The sequence below is a fragment of the Camelus dromedarius genome, chromosome 36, assembly GCF_036321535.1.
Source record: "Camelus dromedarius isolate mCamDro1 chromosome 36, mCamDro1.pat, whole genome shotgun sequence".
NCBI classification, from domain to species: domain Eukaryota; kingdom Metazoa; phylum Chordata; class Mammalia; order Artiodactyla; family Camelidae; genus Camelus; species Camelus dromedarius.
In genome coordinates, this window is record NC_087471.1 from 10,851 (window position 1) to 34,883 (window position 24,033).

Here is a 24,033-nt window from a genome sequence, read left to right on the forward strand (position 1 = left end):
AAGGGCAAATACAGAAAACAGGGTATATTTGGGAGAATGCAGTAGAGAGGTTCTTACCCTTATTTTCTATTTCTGAGGAATTTTTCACCGTGTGAGTCTTGGTTGGGAGCAGCTGTTTCAAAACTGAAGAGGCCACTCTCTCATCCTAGACTTGATGGTGTGGACACGTGACCCAGATAAACAAATCTCACACACGCACAGACATACACACGGAGTCTCAAAGGGTCACGTTTCCTCAGGGGCAGCTGGGAAATTCTCAGATGGCGGCAGGGATGCCGCTTCAGTGACAGAGGCGGGAAGGCAGAGGCGACCACAGGCCGGAGCAGAGGGGAGAGGGCGGCGCAGCAGCAACGCCGGGCACAGCCAGCCAGGCCCCGGGGCAGACCCTGCTTGTGGCCTGCCGCCCAGACAGTCCCTGGGCTCCAAGCCTCTCAGCAGCCTGCACACCGGCCCGGCACGCGACTCTGCTCTTTCCACGAAATTCCTTTCTTGGCGTTAGTCAGCCAGCCTGCTGTTCCTATTGCTCGCAAGGAAGGGGAACCCTAACACCCAACAAACCAGCCAGGGCTTCCACGTGGACCAATTCCAGAGACTCCACTTTCACGAAGTGCAAAACGGTGCCCCTGCAGCTATGCAGTGGGGTGCCATAAAAGTCATCTATGCAACAGCAAGAACGATTTACCAATGTGTGTCTAAAGCACATGACCCAGACTAGGAAGATTTCAAAAAGTATTTACTTACTTAATCACATGTTGGACAACAAAAAACAATTATGTCACCACCACAGTTCCTTAAACAGGAGCTTTCTAGTACCCAAGGTCTTGCATTCACTCTGCTCTGCTATGTAACCACCTGAATAACCCTGGGCAGTTGCCTGGCAGCTGGAAAATGGGCTTATGCTGGGTCAACTAGTCTTCTGTTATATTTCATATTCTTTTTCTGAAAAAGCATGACAGTAATACCGACTTCACTGGCTTGTTGTGAGGATTTAAAACACGCCACATAGCACAGTGCCTGGCCGGCAGTGTCTGAAACTTACTGTTTCCTTTCCCTTGTTAATAAAATAATCACTTCAGTCTCTGTATGCAGACCAGCCCATCAAATGTGATGATTATCTTTTCCGTCGACGCAATCATCTCAGCCACGTTGCACTTTGAAGTAATATGACCTTAGAATGCTAGTTCCAATGTTTCTGGCTTCCACACCTACAATGCTCATGCTGTCGCTTTCCACGTGAGTAAATCCGCTGCGGAGGGAAGGGACAGGCTGCAGGTTAACTGGAGGGAAGGACAAATGTTTAAACAGCAGAGCTCTCACAGGAAGATGCACTTCACCCCTGTACTTTCTCCACCCAGCCTAACCCGTCGTGTTTTAATTTGGGCTTTGACTTCAGGGCCTGCGGTCGTTTGCATCAATTAGCAAAAATCACCATGTCCTTAAGCACGATCACTTTTGAGTCCTCCTGACAGCGGCTGCCTGAATCACAGTGATTCCAGCTATTCTAGAAACTTCTTTTGATACAAGGGGCGGGGGGGGGGGGACCTAAGCCAATCTGGGCAAGTCAGCGTCATTTCTCCAGAATTTAAAATTACTGTCAATTCACGACCAGTGTCAGTGAAGGAGGTGTAAATGCAGGGGCTAACAGGGCCATCATTTCCCACAAACATACAATGCTACTCTGTTGCACAAGAAAAAAAGGGAAGTAGGTGTGCAGAGAATGAAAAGAAACAAAGAATCCAAAAACCCAGAGAAGGAACTTCTTGAGTTTCCTACGGAAGCCCAGGTTGCTTCTTTGCTACTCTGGCTTTCATGCAGTATCTTTTAGCTTAGAGGAAATTCCATGCCGACTTACTGAGTTTCTTTAAGTAGCAACTGAAGTTCTATTCAAGTTAGACATTAGTATCAAGAGTGGAAGGTGGCAGTTTCCAGAAAACTGCAGCACTGGCTGGTCTATGGAGGGTTTGAGCAGGAGGCAGGGCAACAGCTGCTCCCTGACACGGTCAGACAGCAATGGTTCATGGTTTGTTAGCAAAGAATGCTGAACTAGCATGTGTCTTCTTTTTCTCTTTAGAGACTTCCTCTTAAATCTTTTATTCTTCAGCTGATTTTTAGTCGTTTGCAGAATTGTGTAACTGTCACCATGACCTAGTTTAAGAACATGTCCGTCATCCCAGAAGATCTCTCACAGCCAACTGCAGCAAATCCCCACCCACTCCCAGCCCCAGACAGCCAGTCACGGACCTTCTGTTCCCACAGACTCGCCCTTTCTAGATGCACCGTATTAATGGAATCATTGATACATGACCTCACACATCTGGCTTCCTTCACTGGCACCATGTTTTTGCGGTTCACCCACGTTGAGTGTGTGTCAATATGCCAGTCCTTTTTATGGACGAGTATCATTCCCATGTGGACGCACCACAGTGGACTTATCCAGTTACCAGCTGATGGACATTTATACTGTTTATGCTTTGGAGTATTTTAACTAAAGCTACTAAGAACATTCATGTACAAGTCTTTGTGTAGACGTATGTTTTGTCTCTCCTGCGGGGATGCTGTTAGGTTGCTGTTAAATTTGTGTTTAACACACCTGTTTTCTTTGGAGAATCAGAACACATATGCACAGATGGCAAGTTTTAGGAAATTGAAAAACTCAAAAAAAGTATTGGTTAACTCTTGCAGCATTCACTAAGGTGCCGGAAAAGAGACGAAACGCAGTCCACCGTGTGGGGAACAACAGTATGGAGCAAGACTGCTGGGCTTCTGATGCCAAATGCAGTTCCCAAGGGGAAGTTACCACTCAGTCCATTACAGATTTCTGGTGGAACGTGTTATGAATTAGGAAAGGGCACAATTCAAGGCTGTAATCCATTCCAGGGTCCTGATTAACGTACATTTTTCAGAAGATGTTTCTAAATGCGCTACTCACATTAAGAATGGTGTCATTTCAGTGAAAGGATGTGTTTACCACTCTCTAATGCAGGCAGCACAGTTTAAAACCACACGTGAAAAGGCAGCTTCTACCTGGGCTATGTGCTCGCCACAGTGTGTATGGTTTCAGTGAATGAATGCGTTTCACTCTGTGCAATGCATGTCACGCAGTGTTTAAAAACACACGTGAAAAAGAAGTTTCTAAAAGTGCCACTTGCTCGCTACGCTGAGAACAGTGTTACTTCACAGGAAAGATGTTCTAACCATGCAGGAATGATGTAGAGAATTCTTTAAAGATACACATCAAAAAGAAAAGGGAAAAAAGCCCATCTCTGAGGCCAACATCAGAACACAAACCCCTGAAGGGTGACTTGGCCAAGGCTCTGGCAACCTCCCCCGCGGCCTCTTTCTAGTAGCAACAACGTGTTTGTAGGTGCATCTCCCTGAGAAGAGGGGAGGCTGTCCTGCCACTGGAGGGAGGAAGTCGTTACTGAGGAGTCATGACTGCGGGGCATACAACGAGGACCTCCACCTGCCTGAGGGGCCCACTTCACTAAGGCTGGCCTGTGGCCAAACGCAGACACAGCAGAGCGAGGCCCCCTCTCCCGAGTGCAGGAGAGAGTAGGCAGTAACATACCGTGTGTTACACAGCGAAAATAGAACACTTCACCGCTTGCCGTGTGGGCATGGAGTGGCATGGCTCTCAAACTCTGAAACTAGGGAGGTTTGTTGCAGAAATCTTGAATTTTAAAAAATAATTGGTTTGGGGCACTAATTTTTTTCATTTAATATTGTGAGATGTTTGTCACAGGAGGTTGCATGCACCTCCTACCTCGTGGCAAGTAGCTGGCAGCTACGAGGTCAGTGATCTCAGCATAAGCAATTGAGACAGAACATAAATCTGTGAAGCCCTGTCCACTTTGTAGGACTCACTCTGACAAGAGGAAACAAAAGCCACCCCCAAATTCTAATTCTAAGCCACAACACAAAATCTCAATCTCTCCTGACTTTTACAATCTCGCCCCCACTGACCGCCATGGCCATCTGGGTCTGGTAGATGGATCTGGGAACGTGTGGGTTACGGAGGGAGGGTAAAAGCCAGGCTGCAGGGCTGGGCTCCACTGTGCATCCCTGTGGGACTTTGGGTGAAACAGCCACCTCTCAACGCCAGTTTCATCTGTAAAAACGTGGGTGATGCTAACAGCAGGTGGCGGTTTTGCACATTAAAGGAGATAATGTAGATGATGGACAGCATATTTTTTTTCTTTTTTAACAGAGAAGGAAACAGAATCTGACCAGCAATTCGCCTCAGGTTCCCAGGCAGTGAGGGGCAGGCTGAGCCAAGACCCCAAGTCCCGTTCGCATCCTTTCCAACGGTGCCGCATACTGTGCGGAGGCCAGGAGAGGCCACTTTATAGGGAAAGTTTTTAAAAAATCAGAAGCTATTACCTGGCCCATCTGTGAGACCCACCAAGCAGATGATAGCAGCTCCTGAGGACAGGAAGTTTATTGTCCTTGCTCCACAGGTAGACTCGCAAGGAGAGGTCAAAGGAGGAGGTGATGACTCGAGTCTGGCCCTTGAAATGAACAACCAAGTGAGGCAGGGATGCGGGCCCTGAGGCCCAGGGCCACGATGCAGGCAGGCAGGGCACCACACTCACCACCCACATGGACGTGATGGGCCTCTGGTGGTCCTGAAAGGCTGCCAGCTGCAGGCCGTGCACGGTGAAGAGCACCAGCTCCGACCCCGACACCAGCAGGATCACCTGAGAGCCATGGCTCTTCATGAGCTGAGGAGGCATCATGGTGTCTGGCAGGAGGAAACTTGCGATCTGCTGTACTTTTTGAAATGAAAAACACACAGACTGTCACATCTCAGTAGCAGCTGGGGGTCCGGAATAGACATGCCTAAGATGATGTGGTGCAACGTGAAGAGCAATGGCTTCGTGGTTACACTTGCATCCAATCCTGACTCAAGCACTCACTCCCGTGAGTCACCCAGTCATCAGCTCTAATATACTGAGTATGATGGCTTACGGGGGCCTTATAAAGAGTCAAGGCAACACGCATGTGGCAGTGGGTGTATCTACCACACAGTACTATGCAGGGGTGAGGCTTCTGCCCTGCTCTCTACCCTTCCCCATCTGACAGGGTGATGTAGGAAATGGCCCCATGAGAACTACAATATTTATGACATCTGCCAAAAACTATTGTTGAAGATACTGTCTTTTATACTTGCAAAAAAAATTAATTTGATCATTTCCTTATGGAGTTTAGCACCAGGAAAATAAAATTACTTCTTTTGAAAAATTCCTGCACTTGCTCATAGCAGACAAGGGATTATATTACACATCCTGTTTCTCTTTTTTCCTTGGCTGCCAGGAAGCTCAGAGTAAAATTTATGGTCAAATGAGGACATGAAAACAAATGAACACAATACAAAAGGAAGAATATTCAGGACCACAGGAAAGGCCTATAAGGATTACATGGGGTTTGGGAAATAGAGGAGGCAGGAAAGGAGAAGGATGTAGGTCTTATTATTCTACTGGACTAAGAGCTCCTTAGGGAAGAGATAGTTGTGGCTTTGATTTGTCTGTGTGTACTCAATGCTGAGAACAGTGACTTTGACAGAGTTATGAAAAGACAGGTAGGGATGAATGGAAGCAGAAAGACCAGCTGGGGGAGAAAAGTAGTCAGTAGTTCACATCTGAATCCAGGGCCATGCAAAAGGCCCAACACACGGCAAGTGCTCAACCACTCAACCAGTGCATAAAATCCCAACAGCAAGACGTCTGTTGGGTCACTATGAGTCAATGAATCATAGAAAAGAAAAGGCGCTCCAAAGGAAACATGCGAAATCTGTGCTTGAAGCTTCATAAAGCAGTGGTAGTGACAGTCTTGATATGGGGATCCTTACCCAAAATGTCCACTCTATTCCTGGTCTTCTTGGCCTCTAGTTCATAGGTGGTGACCACCAACTGCATGCCATTGTCATTTCTGTGCATCACCGTTAGCCTGGCTGCCTCGGCAGGCGCCCAGCAGGCTCTGGAGGTCAGCTCGACGGGGAGAGTGGTGTAGACAGGAGGCTCGTCTTCCGATGGACACAGCAAGGACAGAGTGTGGAACACCTGGAGAAACGCTGCTGCACGGTCTCACCACTAGTGAGGGAGGGGCTCCTCCAGCCCAGGAGCACTCTGAGAGCCCTCCCCACAGACCCGCACCCTCCGTGGCCTGACTGGGTCTCACAGGGTGGCCCGTGCCACCTGTGGACCCTCTCTTCCTGACCGCACTGTTGCTGGGGGAGCAAGGTTACTCCCATCCCATGTCTGGCCCTGCTAGAAGCATCCTGACACACCAGTCCCGGTGAGGTCGGTGTGATGGATGAATCAAACACAGAGATTTTCTGTGTTTGAGCAGCTGCATGTCGCCATCTTGCTTTTGCCTTCAGCATCCTCCTCTGTATCCCGTTCCTGTCTCCTTGCAGTCTGGCTCCAGATGCCTCCTTCTCAGTCCCTGCAACTGCTTTGTTGCTGCCCACCAATCCCGGGGCCTCTCTCCTCTGGTCGCCCTCCCCGACCAGGGGCCTCCCCTGGCTTCCAGGTCCCAGCACTGCCGGTTCTGTCCTGCTCTGCTGCCACTGTCTCTTTCTCTGTCCTGCCCTGTCCACCACCCCAGCATGTCGCAAGACCCTCTCTAGCTGCCTGCTTTTCACTCTGGTCTGATTTTCCAGTTCAGGCCCTGGAACTCAGACTGAACATCTCTGAGCCCATGAACTGTTGGCCGAGGCAGCCACTCACACAGGCCAGCTGTGTCCGGGCCTCCAAATAGCGACACTTGTCCCCACTCTGGCAGCATCTCCTCCATGCCTGACCTGGACACTCTCTTCCTCACTTTTGTCCAAGCCTGTCCTCAGGCCATCAGATAGCTCATGAGCATCTCCACCAGGAAGTCCCTAAGGCCTCAAACCCCTTCCAAGCTGAACACTGCCCTCTCCAGCCAAGCAGCTGGCCCCTTCCAGCCTGGGGCAACTGGAAAGAGCAGAGGCTCTGGATGGCTGTCAACTCAGCTGGTGGCCCTGAGAAGGCCGTCACTTCTGTGAACAGCCACCGATGACCCACTGTCCTCCTCCTCTTGGGCTGTGGGGCTTGGTCCTACATGAGAAGCTAACCCCAAAATGCACCCCACAAGCCTAGGGCATGGGATCCGCCATCCTGCGTGCACAAAGCCAGGACCCTGAGGCAAGGGACACAGCCCACCACTGACCTTTGGGCCCAGGTCTGAGTTCTGGGTGGATGCAAACACCCACTGCCGGTCAGGAGAGCAGAGCAGACTGGTGCGGTTGCTGGGAAACACGCTCACCCTGGAGAGCAGCTGCAGCGGGGGCACCGTCAGTGTGTAGAGCGCCCCCTCAGCGCAGGCCGCCTGCAAGCAGAAGGTGCGGTGAGCACTGTGTCCTCGCCCAAGGGGCGGGAGGCCCCTGCTTACCTGCCTCCTCACTGGGGTGCCAGGGAGGTTATTTTTAAATAAATGGCTTAAAATACTTTTTCAAAGATACAAGCAAGGATGAATACATTCAAACAAGGAAGTCTTCAGAGTCAACCCTCTCCCTTCTCGCTGGAGGACTCTGGGCGTGACCTGGGCGCCCCTCCTCCCCGTCACGACAAAGTAGTATTTTGCAACCTGCCTTTTCTGTTTTCACTTTGAAACACTCCTTGGAGCTGAGAAATCATTCCACGTCAGAGGGTGTTTTCCCAAGACTTTCTACTTCCTTTCGTTCTGACGGAAATGCAGGTTGCTCACCACGAACAATGACCGTTGCCATGAACTCTCCGGCGTGCAAGCTCTGTGCGCCAAGGCCAGGGATTCCTCCCGAGAGGCCCCCAGAACTAGACGTTTTAGGTCAAGGGGTATCACATTTAAAACTTTTAACAGGAAAAAAACCAACAAGTTTTTCAAAAAAGCTTCAATCTATACTCTTATTTACCATGCAGAAAAATACCTATTTCTCCTCCTCCAACTTATCACACCAATCTTTAAAAATGTTTGCTCACCCAGTAGGTGAAATGCCTTGTTCCAAAGTCCCTTTCTCAGGGGAGGGTATAGCTCAGTGGAAGAGCGCATGCTTAGCATGCACACAGTCCTGGGTTCAATCCCCAGCGCCTCCATTAAAAAAATAGATAAATAAACCTAATTATACCCCCCAAAATTAATTTTAAAAAATTAAAGTAAAAAAGAATAAAGTCACTTTCTCAATTATTACTTAGGTCTCGCACCTGTCAACTGAAATAAATGCACAGCCTAAAAGTTGAGAGTTCTGTTTTATTTGGCGGGAGGACTCGAGCTGGCTCTGAGGGACTGCTCAGAAGAGGTAGGGGAGGAGCCAGGATATATAGAAGCTTTACAACAAAGACCAGGTAGTTGGAACAATAAAAGATCACTTGTTATCTAAAGAAACCAGGCATTGCAAGTTAAAGAATGCAGTGCTTTTCTATGGGAGGAGGCAAATATTTGGGCTCATTGAATTCATTCCTTTGACAAGCATCTAGCTACCTAGGGCCATTATCTTGTCCTTGATTATTCTGAGTCCCCTCACAGTGCACCACTGTGAGTGGCTGCAGAGGCCAGGCTGCAGGCTTGTCTTCACTGGGGCGGGGGGGGGGGGGGGGGGGGGGGGCGGCGGGTAGCCACTGATGACTTGATGGCTTCAGCATTCTTTGTTTACTGATATGACTTGCAGTATTTTTCTGTTCACACACCTTTATATATTATTGGCCAGTTGTACTTTTTTCTATGAATTGATTACTCATATTTACCTATTTTTCTACTAGATTTCTACGCTTCATATAATGATATTAATACTTTGTTAAATAAGACAGTGTCTTCTCATAATTTTTCATGTCTTAATTTTACATGGTTCAGGTGTCTTTAATACTTTAGGTAAGTCAAATTTGTGTAATTTCTCTTGATTCTAGGTTTTGTCTTGCCCAGCAAGGCCTTGCACATCCCAGACTGATTTCTTAAAAATACTTTATTTATTATTGTATTATTTAATTATTTTATTTTGGTAGGAGGAGAGGTAATTAGGTTTGTTTATTTTTAGAGGAGGTGCTGGGGATTGAACTCAGGACCTCACGCATGACAAGCATGCACTCTACCACTTGAGCTACACCCTCCATGCTCCAGATTGATTTTTAAAACCACTTACACATTCCTCAGATAATTTTATAAATTTACTTTCTACATTTAGTTTTTAATTATTCTAAATATATTTCTATAAATGGAGTGATGTGGGATTAGTTTAGTTTTTCTTTCTTAATAGCCAAGTGTTCCATATCTTGAATAGCTTGTCCTTCACCTACTGTATCAAAAGGACATCTTTCCACAGACATTTATATATGGAACTTATTCTGGACTTTCTGTTCCATTCATTGTCTATAAAAAAAAAAACAACACCTGTTCTTAATGTCCAAGAAAACAAAAAACTTTAAAATGCACAGAAAATGGCTGGTAACATTCGGACAAAGTCATTAGAAGGAAAAGAAAGGAAGTGAGAAGCCAAACATTTTAGATGATAGAACTATTCCCCCAAAGAATAACCAGGAAACATCCGTAGCCACACTCCAACATGAGTTAAGTTTCATAAAATAAGCATTTGCAGGAAGTCAACACTAAGAACTAAAATGGGCAAAAAATCAAAGTGTGAAATAAGAGTTAAATTAATTCAGGAAAGATATTGGAAAAAAAAGTTATGATACAAATTAAGATGGACAATAAACCTAAGAGAAAATACATTCTACTAAACAAATAAGGACACTAAAGAAAGAAAATGGACAAGAACAAAAATGGGAAAAAGAGCTAAAAAATAATCTGAAAGTATCCAAGAGGATAAGCAAAGAAGATCTAATAAACACACAAATGAAGTTCCCACAGAGGAAAAGTTAAATAATTAACAGACTAACATTTAAAATTCATGTATAAAGAAACTTTCTTGAAATACAAGAAAACCTGAATCTATATATTGAAAGGGTACATATGTTCCTGGGAAAGTTGACTTTGGATGGTCACCATGGACATGTCACAATAAAACTAGTAGACTTTGAATTGTTCAAAAAATCCTTTAGGTCTTTGATTTCAAAAGTCCAAGTGTCTAACAAGGGAGGTAAGGGTGGCAAGTAGACTTTTCAACAGAACCATACACAGTGAAATAATATTTTCAAAAAAATTTTTTTAAAAGGCATGAGCCAGGGGTTCAGTGCCCAGCCAGGCCATCCTCCAAGCCCTGAAGGCTACTGAAAGCAGTGCTAAACATGCAAGAACTGCACTCATGAGCCCCTCCTTGGGAGCTGCTTAGGTTTCATCAAACCACGAGATACAGAGAAAAGGCCACCAAAAGACCTGGTATGGTCATTAAATATATTAAACTGTAGATCAAGGAGCTTAAAAAAAAAGGTGGACACAATGGAAGAACAGTGTGTGAATATTGTATGTTCTCAAAAAAGTGGAAGTAATGAATTTTTTAAAAAGAGAAGGGAGAAGGTTCAAAGTAGATTAACTAATTGACTGCCATGGGAGTAAAGGAACAACAAATGAAATAGTAGACAGGCCCGAATAAGGAAAAAGGAGACAGCATTAAGATAAAGAAAACCATTTGAGAAAAATACAAACCTTCCTAAATGACAAAAGATATCATTCACACCCCAGCACATGCATAAAACGGGAAGGAAACAGACGTGGAGAAAGGAGCCTCCTGACGCGCCACATCACACACCAAACATGACACAAAATGCAAGGTGGCGTCACATCGTTCCATGCAAGTGGCTTAATTCACTTATTCGAATAGAAAGATTTTCAGATTGATGAACAGAAGAAAACACAACTCTATCAACAGTCAAGATACTGGATCAAAAAAAGATGGAACATGAGGGTATGCCAGGCATACAGAAATCCTAAGAAAGCAGGAACAGTGATCCTGGTATCAGAAGAGAAGGACTCAGGTCCAAAGTAGGAAATTTAACAAAGATAAAGACCCTTTATCGCACTGAAGGCTGTAGTTCACAATGAAGAAATAATACTTAGGAATACCTAAGAACCAAACACCCCAATCTCCTTTACAAAGCAGATGCGAGAAGAAATGGAGTGAAACACACTGATAATATTAATAATAAATATTGACTCATGTATTTGAATATATCATTATTAAATATATCATTAAATTTAAAAATAATAATACTGCTCTCAGTCTAAGACAAGCCAAATAGACAAAAAGTAAACAAACATAAGACCTAAAAAACATGATTAAGAATGACTATGTTTGGACCTTTGCACCCAATAATGGAGAACACACTGTCCTTGCAAGGGCACATGGACGTTTACAAAAATTGAACATTTGAGTCAAAAAAAACCCTCAATAAATTATCTATGGGAAAGTAGTACAAACAACACTCTCTGATTACAGTGATGTAAAACTAGAAACCAGTAGCAGTATTCATTAAACAAAACAGACAAGGCACTAGCTGAGACAACCATGGAATACATGGGAGAAAGCTTGTACCTACGAGAAGGAATGACAGAGGAAACAAGTGTTCAAATAGAGGAAATTTACAGAAAAAGACCTCAAGAGAATATTCTAGACGGTTGCATGCATAAAAAAATGCATAAAAAAAACCTAGACAGAATGGGTAGTTTTCTAGGAAAATACAACATATCAAAATTGATCTCAGCAGATAGACCAGTTTCCACAGAAGACACAGAGGAAACCACCCCACAAACAGTATCCAGCACGAGATAATGTCGAAGATTAAGTCTACCAAACCAAAAACTATGTAATTTCAATGTAGCTTAAATTGTTCCAAGGAATTAAAAAGGAAGAAAAATGTTCAGATTCCTTGGTTGAAGAAAGCAGAGCTTTTCTGTGTAAACCTGATAAAGAAAACTCCAAAACAAAAACCACAGGCTGGTCTCACACATGTAGATCCAAAAACCTAATCAAATGTCAGCATTTAGAATACCTCAGTACATTAAAAAAAAAGTGTATGGATCACATAATATTTTAAAAATCCACTATTTCACCATAACTATCGACCTAAGGAGAAAAATCGTATAATTATATGCTGAAAAAGCCTTTCACAAAATTCAACATCCAATACTGATTTTAAAAATCCAATGTTTAAACAGGCATTGATGGCTGTTTTGTAACATTCCTGAAGCCGGCACCCTACTGTGGTCACCTACGAGGAGAAACGGCCCCCAGGTGCCACTTCCTCGTTAAACCTGTGACGGAGGTACTAGCCAGAACAGTCAGACAAAAGAAAACGACTAAATGCCTGAGGCTTGGGAACAATAAATATCGCTACCTATGCATGATACAGTGTGCACCTGAAACACCCCAAGACAATCAATAATAAAATAAATGCAAACCGTGGGATTTAGTAAGATGACAAGATGTAAAATTAGCATCAACAGCCTTCATTTATTCAAATAGTATCCACTTAGAAAAGGAGCAGAAAATATTTTCATATCGCAATGGAAGAGCAACAAATAATAAAATGCTGTGAAATGAATTTAACAAGAACTACATAAAACTTTTTATTTATTTATTTAAAAATTTATTTATTTACTTTTGATGGAGGTACTGGGGATTGAAGCCAGGACCACGTGCATGCTAAGCACATGCTCTACCACTGAGCTATTACCTCCCCTCCTTCTACCAGTCTCTTTAGAGTCAGGCCAACCCACTTGCCTCCCCAGGGACCACTGCTCTGCTTTCTGACTGCAGACTGGCTCTGCTGGTACTGGGATCTCCCATAAAAGGAATCTACGATAGCTATGCACTCCTCTGTGTCTCGCTTCTTTTGTTCAGCCTGTTTCTGAGCTTCATCCCGGTTGTCACATACATCCAGTCTGTTCCTTTCCAGAGCTGAGTAACAGTCTGCTGCATGCGTACAGCATTTTTATAAATCCAGCCACCTGGTGGCAAGCACTTGGGCTGCCTCCCATCTGGGCTGTTATTACTAAATCTCCTGGAAACATTCATGCGCCTTAGTTCTGTTTACACAGGAAACAGTTCTTGGGTGTCTGCTCACCCTGATCCTTGGGAAGCCAGCTCACACTTTCAAAGGTCTCCTTCCCTCCAGGAGGAGGATACTGCCTCCAAGTGACAGCCACTTCCTCAATTTGAAAGCTCACACCCCCTTTCAGTGTTTCTTTCTGGGCAAATGCTCCCTCCCAATGCCTAAGAGTGATGCCCAGCAATAGAAAGCCTTGAGCATCTCAGGCCAAAGCTTTCATTGTGCCCAACATGCCTCAGTTTTTCTTTGAAGGGGCCCCTGCTGGGACTTAAAAACAGGGAACAAAGGATGCAATAGTGAGAAGGAACCGCAAAGAGACAAAAGACTCTGTGAGCAAGACCAGGAGACAGGAAAGCAGGGGCATGTGGACGAAAAAGCGTGGGCAGCCCGTAGAGTTGGACCTCACTGTGAGGGAAAGCAAAGGGCTGCAGAGATGGGGCTAAGGAGCAGGCTGCCAGCGTGTGAGAGCCACAGTGGGGAGGCAAGGAGGAGCTGGGGCGCACCGAGTGGGAGAATAATGTGGTCACTTGGTCTGCCACACAGAGCACCTGGCTTGAGATGCCGCCCGTGGTGGTCTGGTGCCAGTGTCCACAGACCCTGGGAAACAGCAGAGGCTCCTGCAAGCCAGGTCACTCACCAGCAGGAGGGGGCCCTCCAGAATGTCACAGGCCTCCAAGGCAGACGAGTACGTAGGCAGGGAGAAGGAGGCCCACTCACACCCGTCCTCTGCTTTCCAGACTTTGATTAGGCCCCGCTCATCCACGGTGACAACCAGCTGCAGCCGAGGGTATGTCACCAGATTCACCAGAGCAGCAGGCTGCAGAGGGCTTGACCAGATCTGCGTGCCCTGCGTAACAATAAAAATTAATACCACAACTTACAGAGGGCCCATTTGTTTCATAAACACTATCTTTGTTCATTCAACCATCCCCCAGTGCACACTAGGGATGGGCAGGTATGAAGGCTGCAGTCCCTCTCCCCACAGGATGCACAGCGTGGTAGGGAACACAACACAGAAGTGGTGTCCCACCAGAGGAGACAGGTGTGTCCTGGAGGAGAGCAGTGGCAGAGCGCGGCCGGGGGACTGCCTGGGAGACATGGGCTGGGACAGGGCTACACGTAGAGAAGAGCGTCCACGGGGAGCATCCCCCTCAGTCCTCAGGGAGCCCAGTTTACAGACAAGCTAACTTGGGCTTGCGGATGTCAAGACCTTCTGTCACACACCTGCAGGTGCCCTGCTCAGAAGACCCCCTTCCCCATGGTGTGCCCAGCAGCAACCCCACGGGCCAGGCCTGGCCAAGGCACATGCTCTGTCCCCTCAGCTGAAAAATGGAGAAAATACCACTATCCACGAGGCACACAGGTGTCCGTGAAGATTAAATAAGTAATTAGATGTTTTTTCATACTGTCATCCCTCTCAGTAAAGAACTCCTACATGCTGACATGAGGCCACTCACAAACCTGCCTCCCTTCCACCCCAAGTGGACAAAAGGAGTATGAAGAGAAAAGGAAAATGGTCAATATGCATACTGAAACATGTTCGAGTTACAAGTAATCAGAGAAGTAACAACTTTCCATATCAGATTGGCAAAAAAACAGACTGATTATAAGGAATGTTGGCAGAGATGTGGGAAACTGGTGTTTTCACACATTTTGGGTGGAAGTATAAATGACTACAAACTTTTTAACACATAATCTGGGAATATTTCTTAAAATCTAAACTGTTTATGAAGTTGACCAGTAACCCCACTTACAGAACAGTACCCAATGAATAAAAGCGCTTACGATGTCCATATATGTATATAAGCACTGCATACATAAAAGCAAAAACTTATGATTTTTGAGCATTCATAAAGAGAGAAATTGCTAAATAAATGGACACAGCCACATTATGCAATATGTGTAAGTTACTGCAAGAAAAGACAAGAACAGACAAGAACAGTATGAATTGACAAGAAGAATGTCCACTAAGACAGTAAATGAAAAAGCAGCTTGCAGAGAAGTATGTGCAATATGATCTTATTTTTCTTAAAGAAAAAATAAAAGAAAGTAATACTCTAACAACCAAACACCTCTAGATAATCACACACACATGTGCTTATATATATTTGTATAATAAAAGCAGGGTACAGACCAAATGTTTAACAAAGGCTCCATTAGCGAGTAGAATTAGGAGGGATGGAGGGAGGGCACAGAAACTATTAATCTTACTTTAGACATACTTATATCGTTAAAATTTTTATGAGAATGTTTGCCTTGAATTTGGTATGACTGAATTTTAAAAATACATGTTATTTTTTAGAGCAGTTTTAGGTTTACAGAGAAATTCATCAGAAAGCATAGATAGTTCCCAAATGCCCCCTTTCTCCCCACATTCAATTTCCCCTACTAATATCTTGTATTAGTGTGGGATATTTGTTACAACTAATAAACCAACATTGATACACTGTTATTAACTAAAGTCCATAGTTCAGGCTGGTGCCAAGATGGCAGAGTAGAGAGACTCACAGCTCACCCTCTCCCAATACACCAAGAATTACATCTGCAGACCCACTAAATCGCACAATCAAACATACAAAGAAGACCTCATACCGATCCTTCTCAAACTCTTCCAAAAGACTGAAGACGAGGGAACCCTCCAAAACTCATTCTATGCAGCCACTGTCACCCTGATACCAAAGCCAGACAAAGACACTACCAAAAAAGAAAACTATAGCCCAACATCATTGATGAACATAGATGCAAAAACCTCAACAAAATATTAGCAAACAGAATCCAACAACACATAAAAAAGGTCATACACCATGATCAAGTTGGGTTCATCCTAGGGACACAAGGATAGTTCAACATACACAAATCAATCAATGTGATACACCACATCAACAAGAGGACAAAAATCACATGATCATCTCAATAGATGCAGAAAAAGCATCTGATAAAATTCGACACCAACTTATTATAAAAACTCTTAGCAAAATGGGTATAGAGGGAACATATCTCAACATAATAAAAGCTATTTATGACAAACCTACAGCCAGCATAATGTTCAATGGTGAAAAGTTGAAAGCTTTCCCATTAAATGTGGAACAAGACAAGGATGCCCACTCTCGCCACTTCTGTTCAATATAGTATTAGAAGTCCTAGCCATAGCAATTAGACAAGTAAAAGAAAAGAAATCCAAATTGGAAGAGAAGGGGTAAAATTGTTATTATATGTGGATGACATGATACTATATATAGAAAATCCTAAAGGCTCCACACAAAAATTAATAGAGCTGATAAAAGAATTTGGCAAGGTAGGAGGATACAACAGTAGCATACAGCATTCAGTGGCATTTCTTTACACTAACAATGAAATATCAGAAAAGGAAAGTAAAGAAACGATCCCTTTTACAACTGCATCCAAAAAGTAAAATACTTAGGAATAAATCTGACCAAGGAAGCGAAAGACTTATACACAAAGAACTATAAAACACTAAGGAAATTAAAGATGACTTAAAGAAATGGAAAGATATCCCATGTTCTTGGATTGGAAGAATTAATATTGCTGAAATGGCCATACTACCCAAAGCAATCTACAGATTTAATGCAATCCCTATCAAATCACCCAGGACATTTTTCACAGAACTAGAACAAATACTCCTAAAATTTATATGGAATCACAAAAGACCCAGAATTGCCAAAGTATTACTGAAGAAAAAGAACGAGGCTGGAGGAATAACCCCCCCAGACTTTAGACAACACTATAGAGCTACAGTAATGAAAACAGCATGGTACTGATACAAAAACAGACATGGATCAATGGAACAGAATAGAGAGCTCAGAAATAAGCCCACAAACTTTTGGTCAATTAATCCTTGACAAAGGAGGCAAGAACATACAATGGAGTAAACACAGTCTCTTCAGCAAATGATGTTGGGGAATCTGGACAGCTACAGGTAAACCAATGAAGCTAGAACACTCCCTCACACCACACACAAAAGTAAACTCAAAATGGATTAAAGACTTACACGTAAGACAAGACACTATAAACTTCTTAGACGAAAACATAGGCAAAACATTATCTGACATAAGTCTCAAAATGTTCTCCTAGGGCAGTCTACCCAGTTAATAGAAATAAAAGCAAAAATAAACAAACAGGACCTAATTAAACTTAAAAACTTTTTCACAGCAAAGGAAACCATAAGCAAAACAGAAAGACAACGTATGGAATGGGAGAAAATATTTGCAAAAGATGAGACTGAGAAGGGCTTAATTTCCAGAATATATAAATAGCTCATATAACTTAATAAGAAAAAAACCAAACAACCCAACACTGAAATGGGCAGAAGACCTAAACAAGCAACTTTCCAAAGAAGACATACAAATGGCCAATAGGCACATGAAAAAATGCTCAATATCACTAATTATCAGAGAACTTCAAATCAAAACTACAATGAGATATTGCCTCACACCAGTCAGAATGGCCATCATTCAAAAGTCCACGAACGATAAATGCTAGAGAGGCTGTGGAGAAAAGGGAACTCTCCTACACTGTTGGTGGGAATGTAGTTTGGTGCAGCCATTATGGAAAACAGTATGGAGATGCCTCAAAAGACTAAAAATTGACTTACCATATGATCCAGCAACACCAATCTTGGGTATACATCCTGAGATATAATTCGGAAAGATACATGCACCCCAATGTTCATAGCAGCACTATTTACAATAGCCAAGACATGGAAACAACCTGAATGTCCACTGACAGATGACTGGATAAAGACGCTGTGGTATATTTATACAGTGGAATACTACTCAGCCATGAAAAATAATAAAATAATGCCATTTGCAGCAACATGGATGGACCTGTAGACTGTCATTCTAAGTGAAGTAAGCCAGAAAGAGAAAGAAAAATACCACATATCACTCATTTTTGGAATCTAAAAATTAAAAAAAAAGACACAAATGAACTTATTTACAAAACAGAAGCAGACTCACAGACATAGAAAACAAATCTATGGTTACCAGGAGGTAAGGGGATGGGAAGGGATAAGTTGGGAGTTTGAGATTTGCAGATAGTAACTAATACATAAAAAATAGATAAACAACAAGTTTATATTGCATAGAGTAGGGAACTATATTCGACATCTTGTAGTAATCTATAATGAAAAAGAATATGAAAACAAATATATCTATGTGTTTGTATGATTGAAATATTATACTGTACACCAGAAATTGACACAACATTGTAAACTGACTATAATTCAATAAAAATAAAATAAAATTAAATAATAGTCTGGAAAAAAGAAATGAGCTATTAAGCTATAAAAAGTCATGTGTATTATTTATAAATGCATATTGCTAAGTGAAAGCAACCACCATGAAAAGGCTACATACTGCATGATTCCAACCAAATGGCTGAATTTTTTAAAAATAAAATAATGTTGAAGATGTGCTCACAAAGGGGATTAAGGCTGGGGAGGCAGGCAGAATGGTGCAGAGGGTTCTAGCCCTAACAGTTCCACCCTGTAATCAACGGGCCACACTGGAGTTCAAGAAACTATGGCCTGCATCTAAACCCAGCCTACTGCCCATTTTTGCATTTTAGTTAAAAATAAAATCAAAAGGCTATTTCATGACACATGAAAACTACACAAAACTCACATTGGAGTGCCAATAAATACAGCTCTATTGGAACACGGCCACTCTGTTACTTATTGTCTACGGCTGCTTCTGCATCACAAGGACATGGTTAAGCAGCTGCAGCAGGACCACATGGTCTGCAAAGCCTAAAATATTTGCTATCTGGCTTTTTAAAGAAAAGATCTCCCAACCCAAAGCTCTTTCTGTTCAAGTCAAGAACTTTTCATTTTGGTAACTATGGAATCTCCCAGAATTATTCTTCTTCCCCAAGAGCCCCTAATGTAAGCCTGTCGATGGTCTCAGGTCCGCACCCTGAGGCAGGTCTCTTTCAGGGCAACACAACTGCCATGAAACAGAAACCAGACACCTGCACCAATCGGTCAGCAGAGAGCTTTACTTGAAATTACCATGTCAAACATCGTGGTGTATATGAGGAAAACAAAGCATGTGAAAGAGAAAAAAGCATGATAAACAACTGAAAAACTGACCATGGAGGAAAGAGTAATGATACAAATAATTGCACCCTAAAAAAAAAAAAAAAAAAGAGCCGTCAGAGAGTATGAAAGTGTTCCTGACAGTTAAAAGCGTTTCTGTAAAGCAGTCAGTCAATAGATACTCTCCAAAGCATACAGATCAAGAAACAATCTAGTAATCAAATAAAAAAATTGATAAAATCAGAAATAACTAAGAAAGTGGTTACCTCTGGGAAAATAACCTAAGAAAAGTAGGAGGAAGGTGATTTTTGTTTTTCTTCTCATGAAGTATCTTTTAGTCCCATTTTTCCTTTTAAATAAAAGCCTTGATAATGTTTCACTCCTATGATTCAAAAGCAAAACAAGTTATAACTATCCAAACTCATTCCCAAACTGCTCTGCCCACTAGCCCCCTCACTGGCGCCCACCCTGTGCCCCCAGACTCCCTCCCTTTCCGGGTCCCCATACCAGTTCCTGGAGTCCTCAGGTGGCCTGGTCTGTCATCCTGCATCTGTCTGGAACCTTGGGCTGGAGCCCAGCTCGGGCTTTCAGACTCACTCGTGCACTGGCAGCCAAGCACCTTGCCACCAAACACACCTCACATCCTTTCTCTCTCATGGACCCTACCATGAAGTCTGGGTTGAGCAGTGACCCCCACAAGGCTGGCACAGGGCCACGAGAATGCAGCTTCCGCACAGACGAGAAGGCAGGCCCATAGGTCACAGCCAGAGGTCTCTGACGAGGGAGCCACCCAGGGAGAGTTGGGTGGAGTGTCCCGGCGCCCAGCTTGGAGGCCCGCCCTCTGCTTTCTGTACACTAGGTTTCCATGAAAGGAACCTGTCACTTCCAGGAAGCCTGAACAGCGACGCGAAATGAGCATCCATCCATCTCACCAAGAGGCCAAATGCTGAATAAAGGAAGGCCCTGGAGGGGACTTTCCTTGCCCAAGTGTTTGAAAACATGAAGTAACCTACAGTTTTCCAGGAAAAGATCCATTATAGGAGGTTGGATTCTGTCTACGTGTGGCCCCAGGTGGGGCCCCAGGATGTGCAGGTGGATCACATGGTTCAACACTGAGACACCTTCCCTCTCTGTCTCAGTCTAAACTTGTATGAAGTTAGGATGATAATAATAATGAACACTGTGAATGACAGCTACTGTGAGAATCAAATGAGAAAATGCTTAGGAAAGCTTTTTAACTATAAATACCAACCAAGTCTGGAATATGAATCAAGTTATCAAGGTTATAACACTTGATTTGCAGGTTGTGTGACTAAAAGCTGCGTATCTGGGCAAAAACCACCCAGAGGCTGGCATCAGCTCAGTGTGGAACCACAGAACTGCTCTTGCACAAAGAGCCTCCATCGGGCACTACAAAAATGCCCATCTCTCTGAAGCAGGGCAGCGGGAGGACAAGGGCATCTGTGATCAACCAGAATCATGCTTCAACGGTGACCCGGCATGGAGACGGAGCCCCCTGCAGCTCAGATTTCTCATCTTTACAATGGGGCTCCCACTCCTCACCTTGCAAGTCAGCTGCAGTAGTTTGGAGAATAAAGGCAAAGGGCCTGGATGAGACTGAGGACCCCGGTGCATCTGGTCAGTACTCATCCTGGCCCGGTCCTGGGCAGCTCACCTCGTGCAGATCCCAGGCGCGCACAGTGGCATCCGAAGACACAGTGCACACCACGGACTTCTCCTGTCCATTAAATCGGTATTCATTGGTTGAGATGTAGGCCAGCTCATCTATCTCTCCTGAAAGAGACCACAGACTTGCTTTGAGCACACACATGGATGCCTGGGATGTGAACACTCAACTTGGTGAAGGGTGGGTGGGACAACCATTCTTCTTTCTCCCTCAGGAGCACAGTAGGTGCTGATTCAGGGAGCAGCAGTGGACAGGACGAGCTAGGGCTTCAGACTTACAGTCTGGGCATCATGCCCAGACTGCCTACTGCCCACCAACTGTGTAACTGTGAACAGTTTCTTAGTCTCTTAGTTTCTGTTTCTTTCTACTTTGAGATAGATGTCATGATATCTTCTTTACAGGGTTACTGTGAGGGATCAAATGACATAACAGGTATAGAACCCAGCAGGGCATGTCCTTATTAAGTGGCACTTTCTAACTAATTGGCTGAAATACCAAATCCAGGAGACATGACTAGAGGAAGAGTGAGCAGTGGGAATTGCACACAGCCTCCACATTCCCTACCCCTTACCTTTGTGCCCGGCGATGGCTTTGCAGATAAAGTCCTTCTCTGGCCGCCCAGATTCCATTCGGAACTCCAGCTCAGATCTGCAGAGATAGTACTGTTTCCATGTCTGTGTACCCAGGGTCATCTGGGAGGCTTTACATGAAGACCAGCGTCTCAGACACAGGTGCCTGAAAAAGGGACCCATGGTCTCAGGCAGAGCCATCAGAAGGTGTTCTGGCATCAACAGGTCTAGCTCTGATTCCTGGCTTCACCATCTACTGGCTTGAACAACTCACTCTGCCCACGTGGGCCTCAATTTCCTCCACTGTTAAGCGGGCATGATGATGAGATGACACTGAGCGAGTGCTCACTACATGGACAGGCACAGGTGCTTTTTGTGCATCTGGTCGGTCTACATAGCAACCCCATGAGGTAGGTCCTGATTGCCATTCTAGACGTGAGAGGTTAAACAACTAATTCAAGGTTCTGCAGCCTTGGTCATGCAACTAGAATTCAAGAATCTGCATTTTTTTTGAAGCCTCAACTCTTATTGTTGAATTGTCCATTTCTCCCTTCAATTCTGTCAGCTTTCATGTATTTTGTTGCTTTGTTATTAGGTACATACATGTTTATAAATTTTAGATCTTCTTGATGGACTGTCCTGTTTACTATTATAAAATATTCTTATAGTTCTCTAATAACACTCTTTGTTTTAAAGTCTGTTTTATTAGTATAGCCTCTCTTGGTTACTGTTTGCATGGTATATATCTTTTCATTCTATTGTTTTCAACTTGTCTTTTAATTTATTGTGGAGAGCATAAAGTTGGGTATTTTTTTAATCCCTTCTGCCATTCTCTGCCTTTTTATTGGAGTGTTTAACCCACATACATTTAATGTAACTACTGACAAGGTAGGATTTACGTGTGTCATTTTGTGTATTTCTATGCATTTCTCCTCCTATTCCTCTATTACTGCCTTCTTTTGTATTAAATATTTTCTTGTGTCCTATTCCCTTGCCATTTCTTCTACAGTATTTCTTTGAATTCTTAGTAGTTGCTTTTTAGATTACCAATAAAATTATAATTTATGACAATCTAGTTTTGTTTAATATCAACTTAATTTCAATAGTATTAAAAAAAACTTTGCTCTTGTATAGCTTCATTTTCTGCCCCTCTCATTTATGCTTTTATTGCCCTACAAATTACATCTTTATACATTATGTACCCAACAGAGATTCATAATTATTGCCTTATGCAGTTGTCTTTTAAATCATATAGGAGGAAAGGAGTTACAAACAAAAAAGTACATTTATGTTGCCTTTCACATATGCCCATACAGTTACTTTACCGGTGCTATTTCTTCATGTGGATTCAAGTTCCTGTCTAATGTCCATTCACTCCAATCTGAAAGACTTCCTTTAGTATTTCTTATAGGGCAAATCTACTAGCAACAAATTCTAGAGCTTTTGTTAGTCTGGGAATGTCTTAATTTTCTCTTTCATTTTTCCAGATACAGAATTATTGGTGACAATCTTTTTCTTCCAACACTTCCAATACGTCAGCCCACTATGTTCTGGGTTCCATGGTTTTTTAAGAGAAATCAGCTGTTAATATCACTGGGGTTGTCCTGTACATGATGAGTTGCTTCTCTCTTGATGCTTTTGAGATTCTGTCTTTGGCTTTCAAGTTTGATTATAATGTGTTTTGATATGAGACTCTTGACTTTATCCTATGTGCAGTTCATTGAGGTTTTGGATGTGTAAATTAACATTTTTCATCAAATTGGGGAGATTTTTCAGCCATTATTTCTTTAAATACCTTCTTCTTTCTTTCTCCTCTCATTCTGGAACTCCGTTTTGTGTTGTTGGCGGGTTTGATGGTGTCCCACAGGTCTCTTAGGCACTATTCATTTTTCTTCATCTTTACATTCAATCTGCTCCTCAGACTGAATAATTTCAATTGACCTATACTCAAATTCACTGATTCATTCTTCTACCTGCTCAAATCTGTTCTTGAATTTTTAATCTGATAATGTACTTTTCTACTTCATAATTTCTATTTAGTTATTTTTAATAATTTCTCTTTATTCATATTCTCTATTCAATGAGACATTGTCCTTATACTTCCCTTTACTTCTTCTCACATAGTTTCCTCTAGTTCTTTGGACATACTTAAAATAGTTGATTCAAATTCTTTGTCTAATAGGTCCAATGCCTGGGCTTCCTTAGAACAATTTCTATTGTTTTCTTTGTTTCCTGCATATTAGCCATAGTTTATATATATATATATTTGCATGATTCATAACTTTTGTTGAAAACTGAACATTTTAAATAACATAATGCAGAACTCTGGAAATCTGATCTCTGCCCACCCCCATCCCCCTGCTTATTATTTTTGTGTTATGATGTTTGTTTGTTACATTTCTGAACTAACTCAAAGTCTGTATTCTTCATTATGTATAGCCACTTAAGTCTATGCTCAGTTAAATTAACGCTCACTAATGAGTGGAGAGAGCTTTACTAAATGTCTGGAATCACTAAGTCTCATTATTGCCAATGGCTCTGTGTGCATGTTGGGGCATATGTTCAATACTCAGCCAGGCAGGTGACTACCCTGCCTTAGTCTTCATTTCCTGTTTGCACAGAACCTCAAGGTTAGCCAGAGGGGAGAGTTTAGAGCCCTCTTCAATCTTTCCTGACTTAGCGCACAGCACCGCACATGCACGTGGCCTTCTAGATTCCTAGGAA

The 24,033-nt window shown here is 43.2% G+C and overlaps 1 protein-coding gene and 1 non-coding gene across 9 annotated transcripts in view; both read right to left on the reverse strand.

The window, feature by feature from the left end:
- Positions 1-716: 716 nt before the first annotated feature.
- CDK20 (cyclin dependent kinase 20) overlaps positions 717-24,033 on the reverse strand; it is a 43,195-nt gene continuing 19,878 nt past the window's right edge. For 3 of the 8 annotated variants that reach the window (XM_031442302.2, XM_031442304.2, XM_031442300.2), the window contains 8 exons: positions 21,312-21,475; positions 20,729-20,847; positions 13,636-13,845; positions 7,195-7,353; positions 5,849-6,059; positions 4,593-4,771; positions 4,381-4,508; positions 717-1,246 (listed from right to left, as the gene is read on the reverse strand). In XM_031442302.2, coding sequence (XP_031298162.1) covers positions 1,138-1,246; positions 4,381-4,508; positions 4,593-4,771; positions 5,849-6,059; positions 7,195-7,353; positions 13,636-13,845; positions 20,729-20,847; positions 21,312-21,475 — 1,279 coding nt within the window. In that variant the 3' untranslated portion in view covers positions 717-1,137. Of the gene's footprint in view, positions 1,247-4,380; positions 4,509-4,592; positions 4,772-5,848; positions 6,071-7,194; positions 7,354-13,635; positions 13,846-19,319; positions 19,436-20,728; positions 20,848-21,311; positions 21,476-24,033 lie in introns of those variants that run through there. The other 5 variants (XR_010379167.1, XM_064482416.1, XM_064482417.1 and 2 more) reach the window with 5 other exon arrangements.
- On the reverse strand, positions 9,032-9,105 carry TRNAD-GUC (transfer RNA aspartic acid (anticodon GUC)). Its single transcript has one exon. It is a non-coding gene; the product is annotated as a tRNA-Asp (tRNA).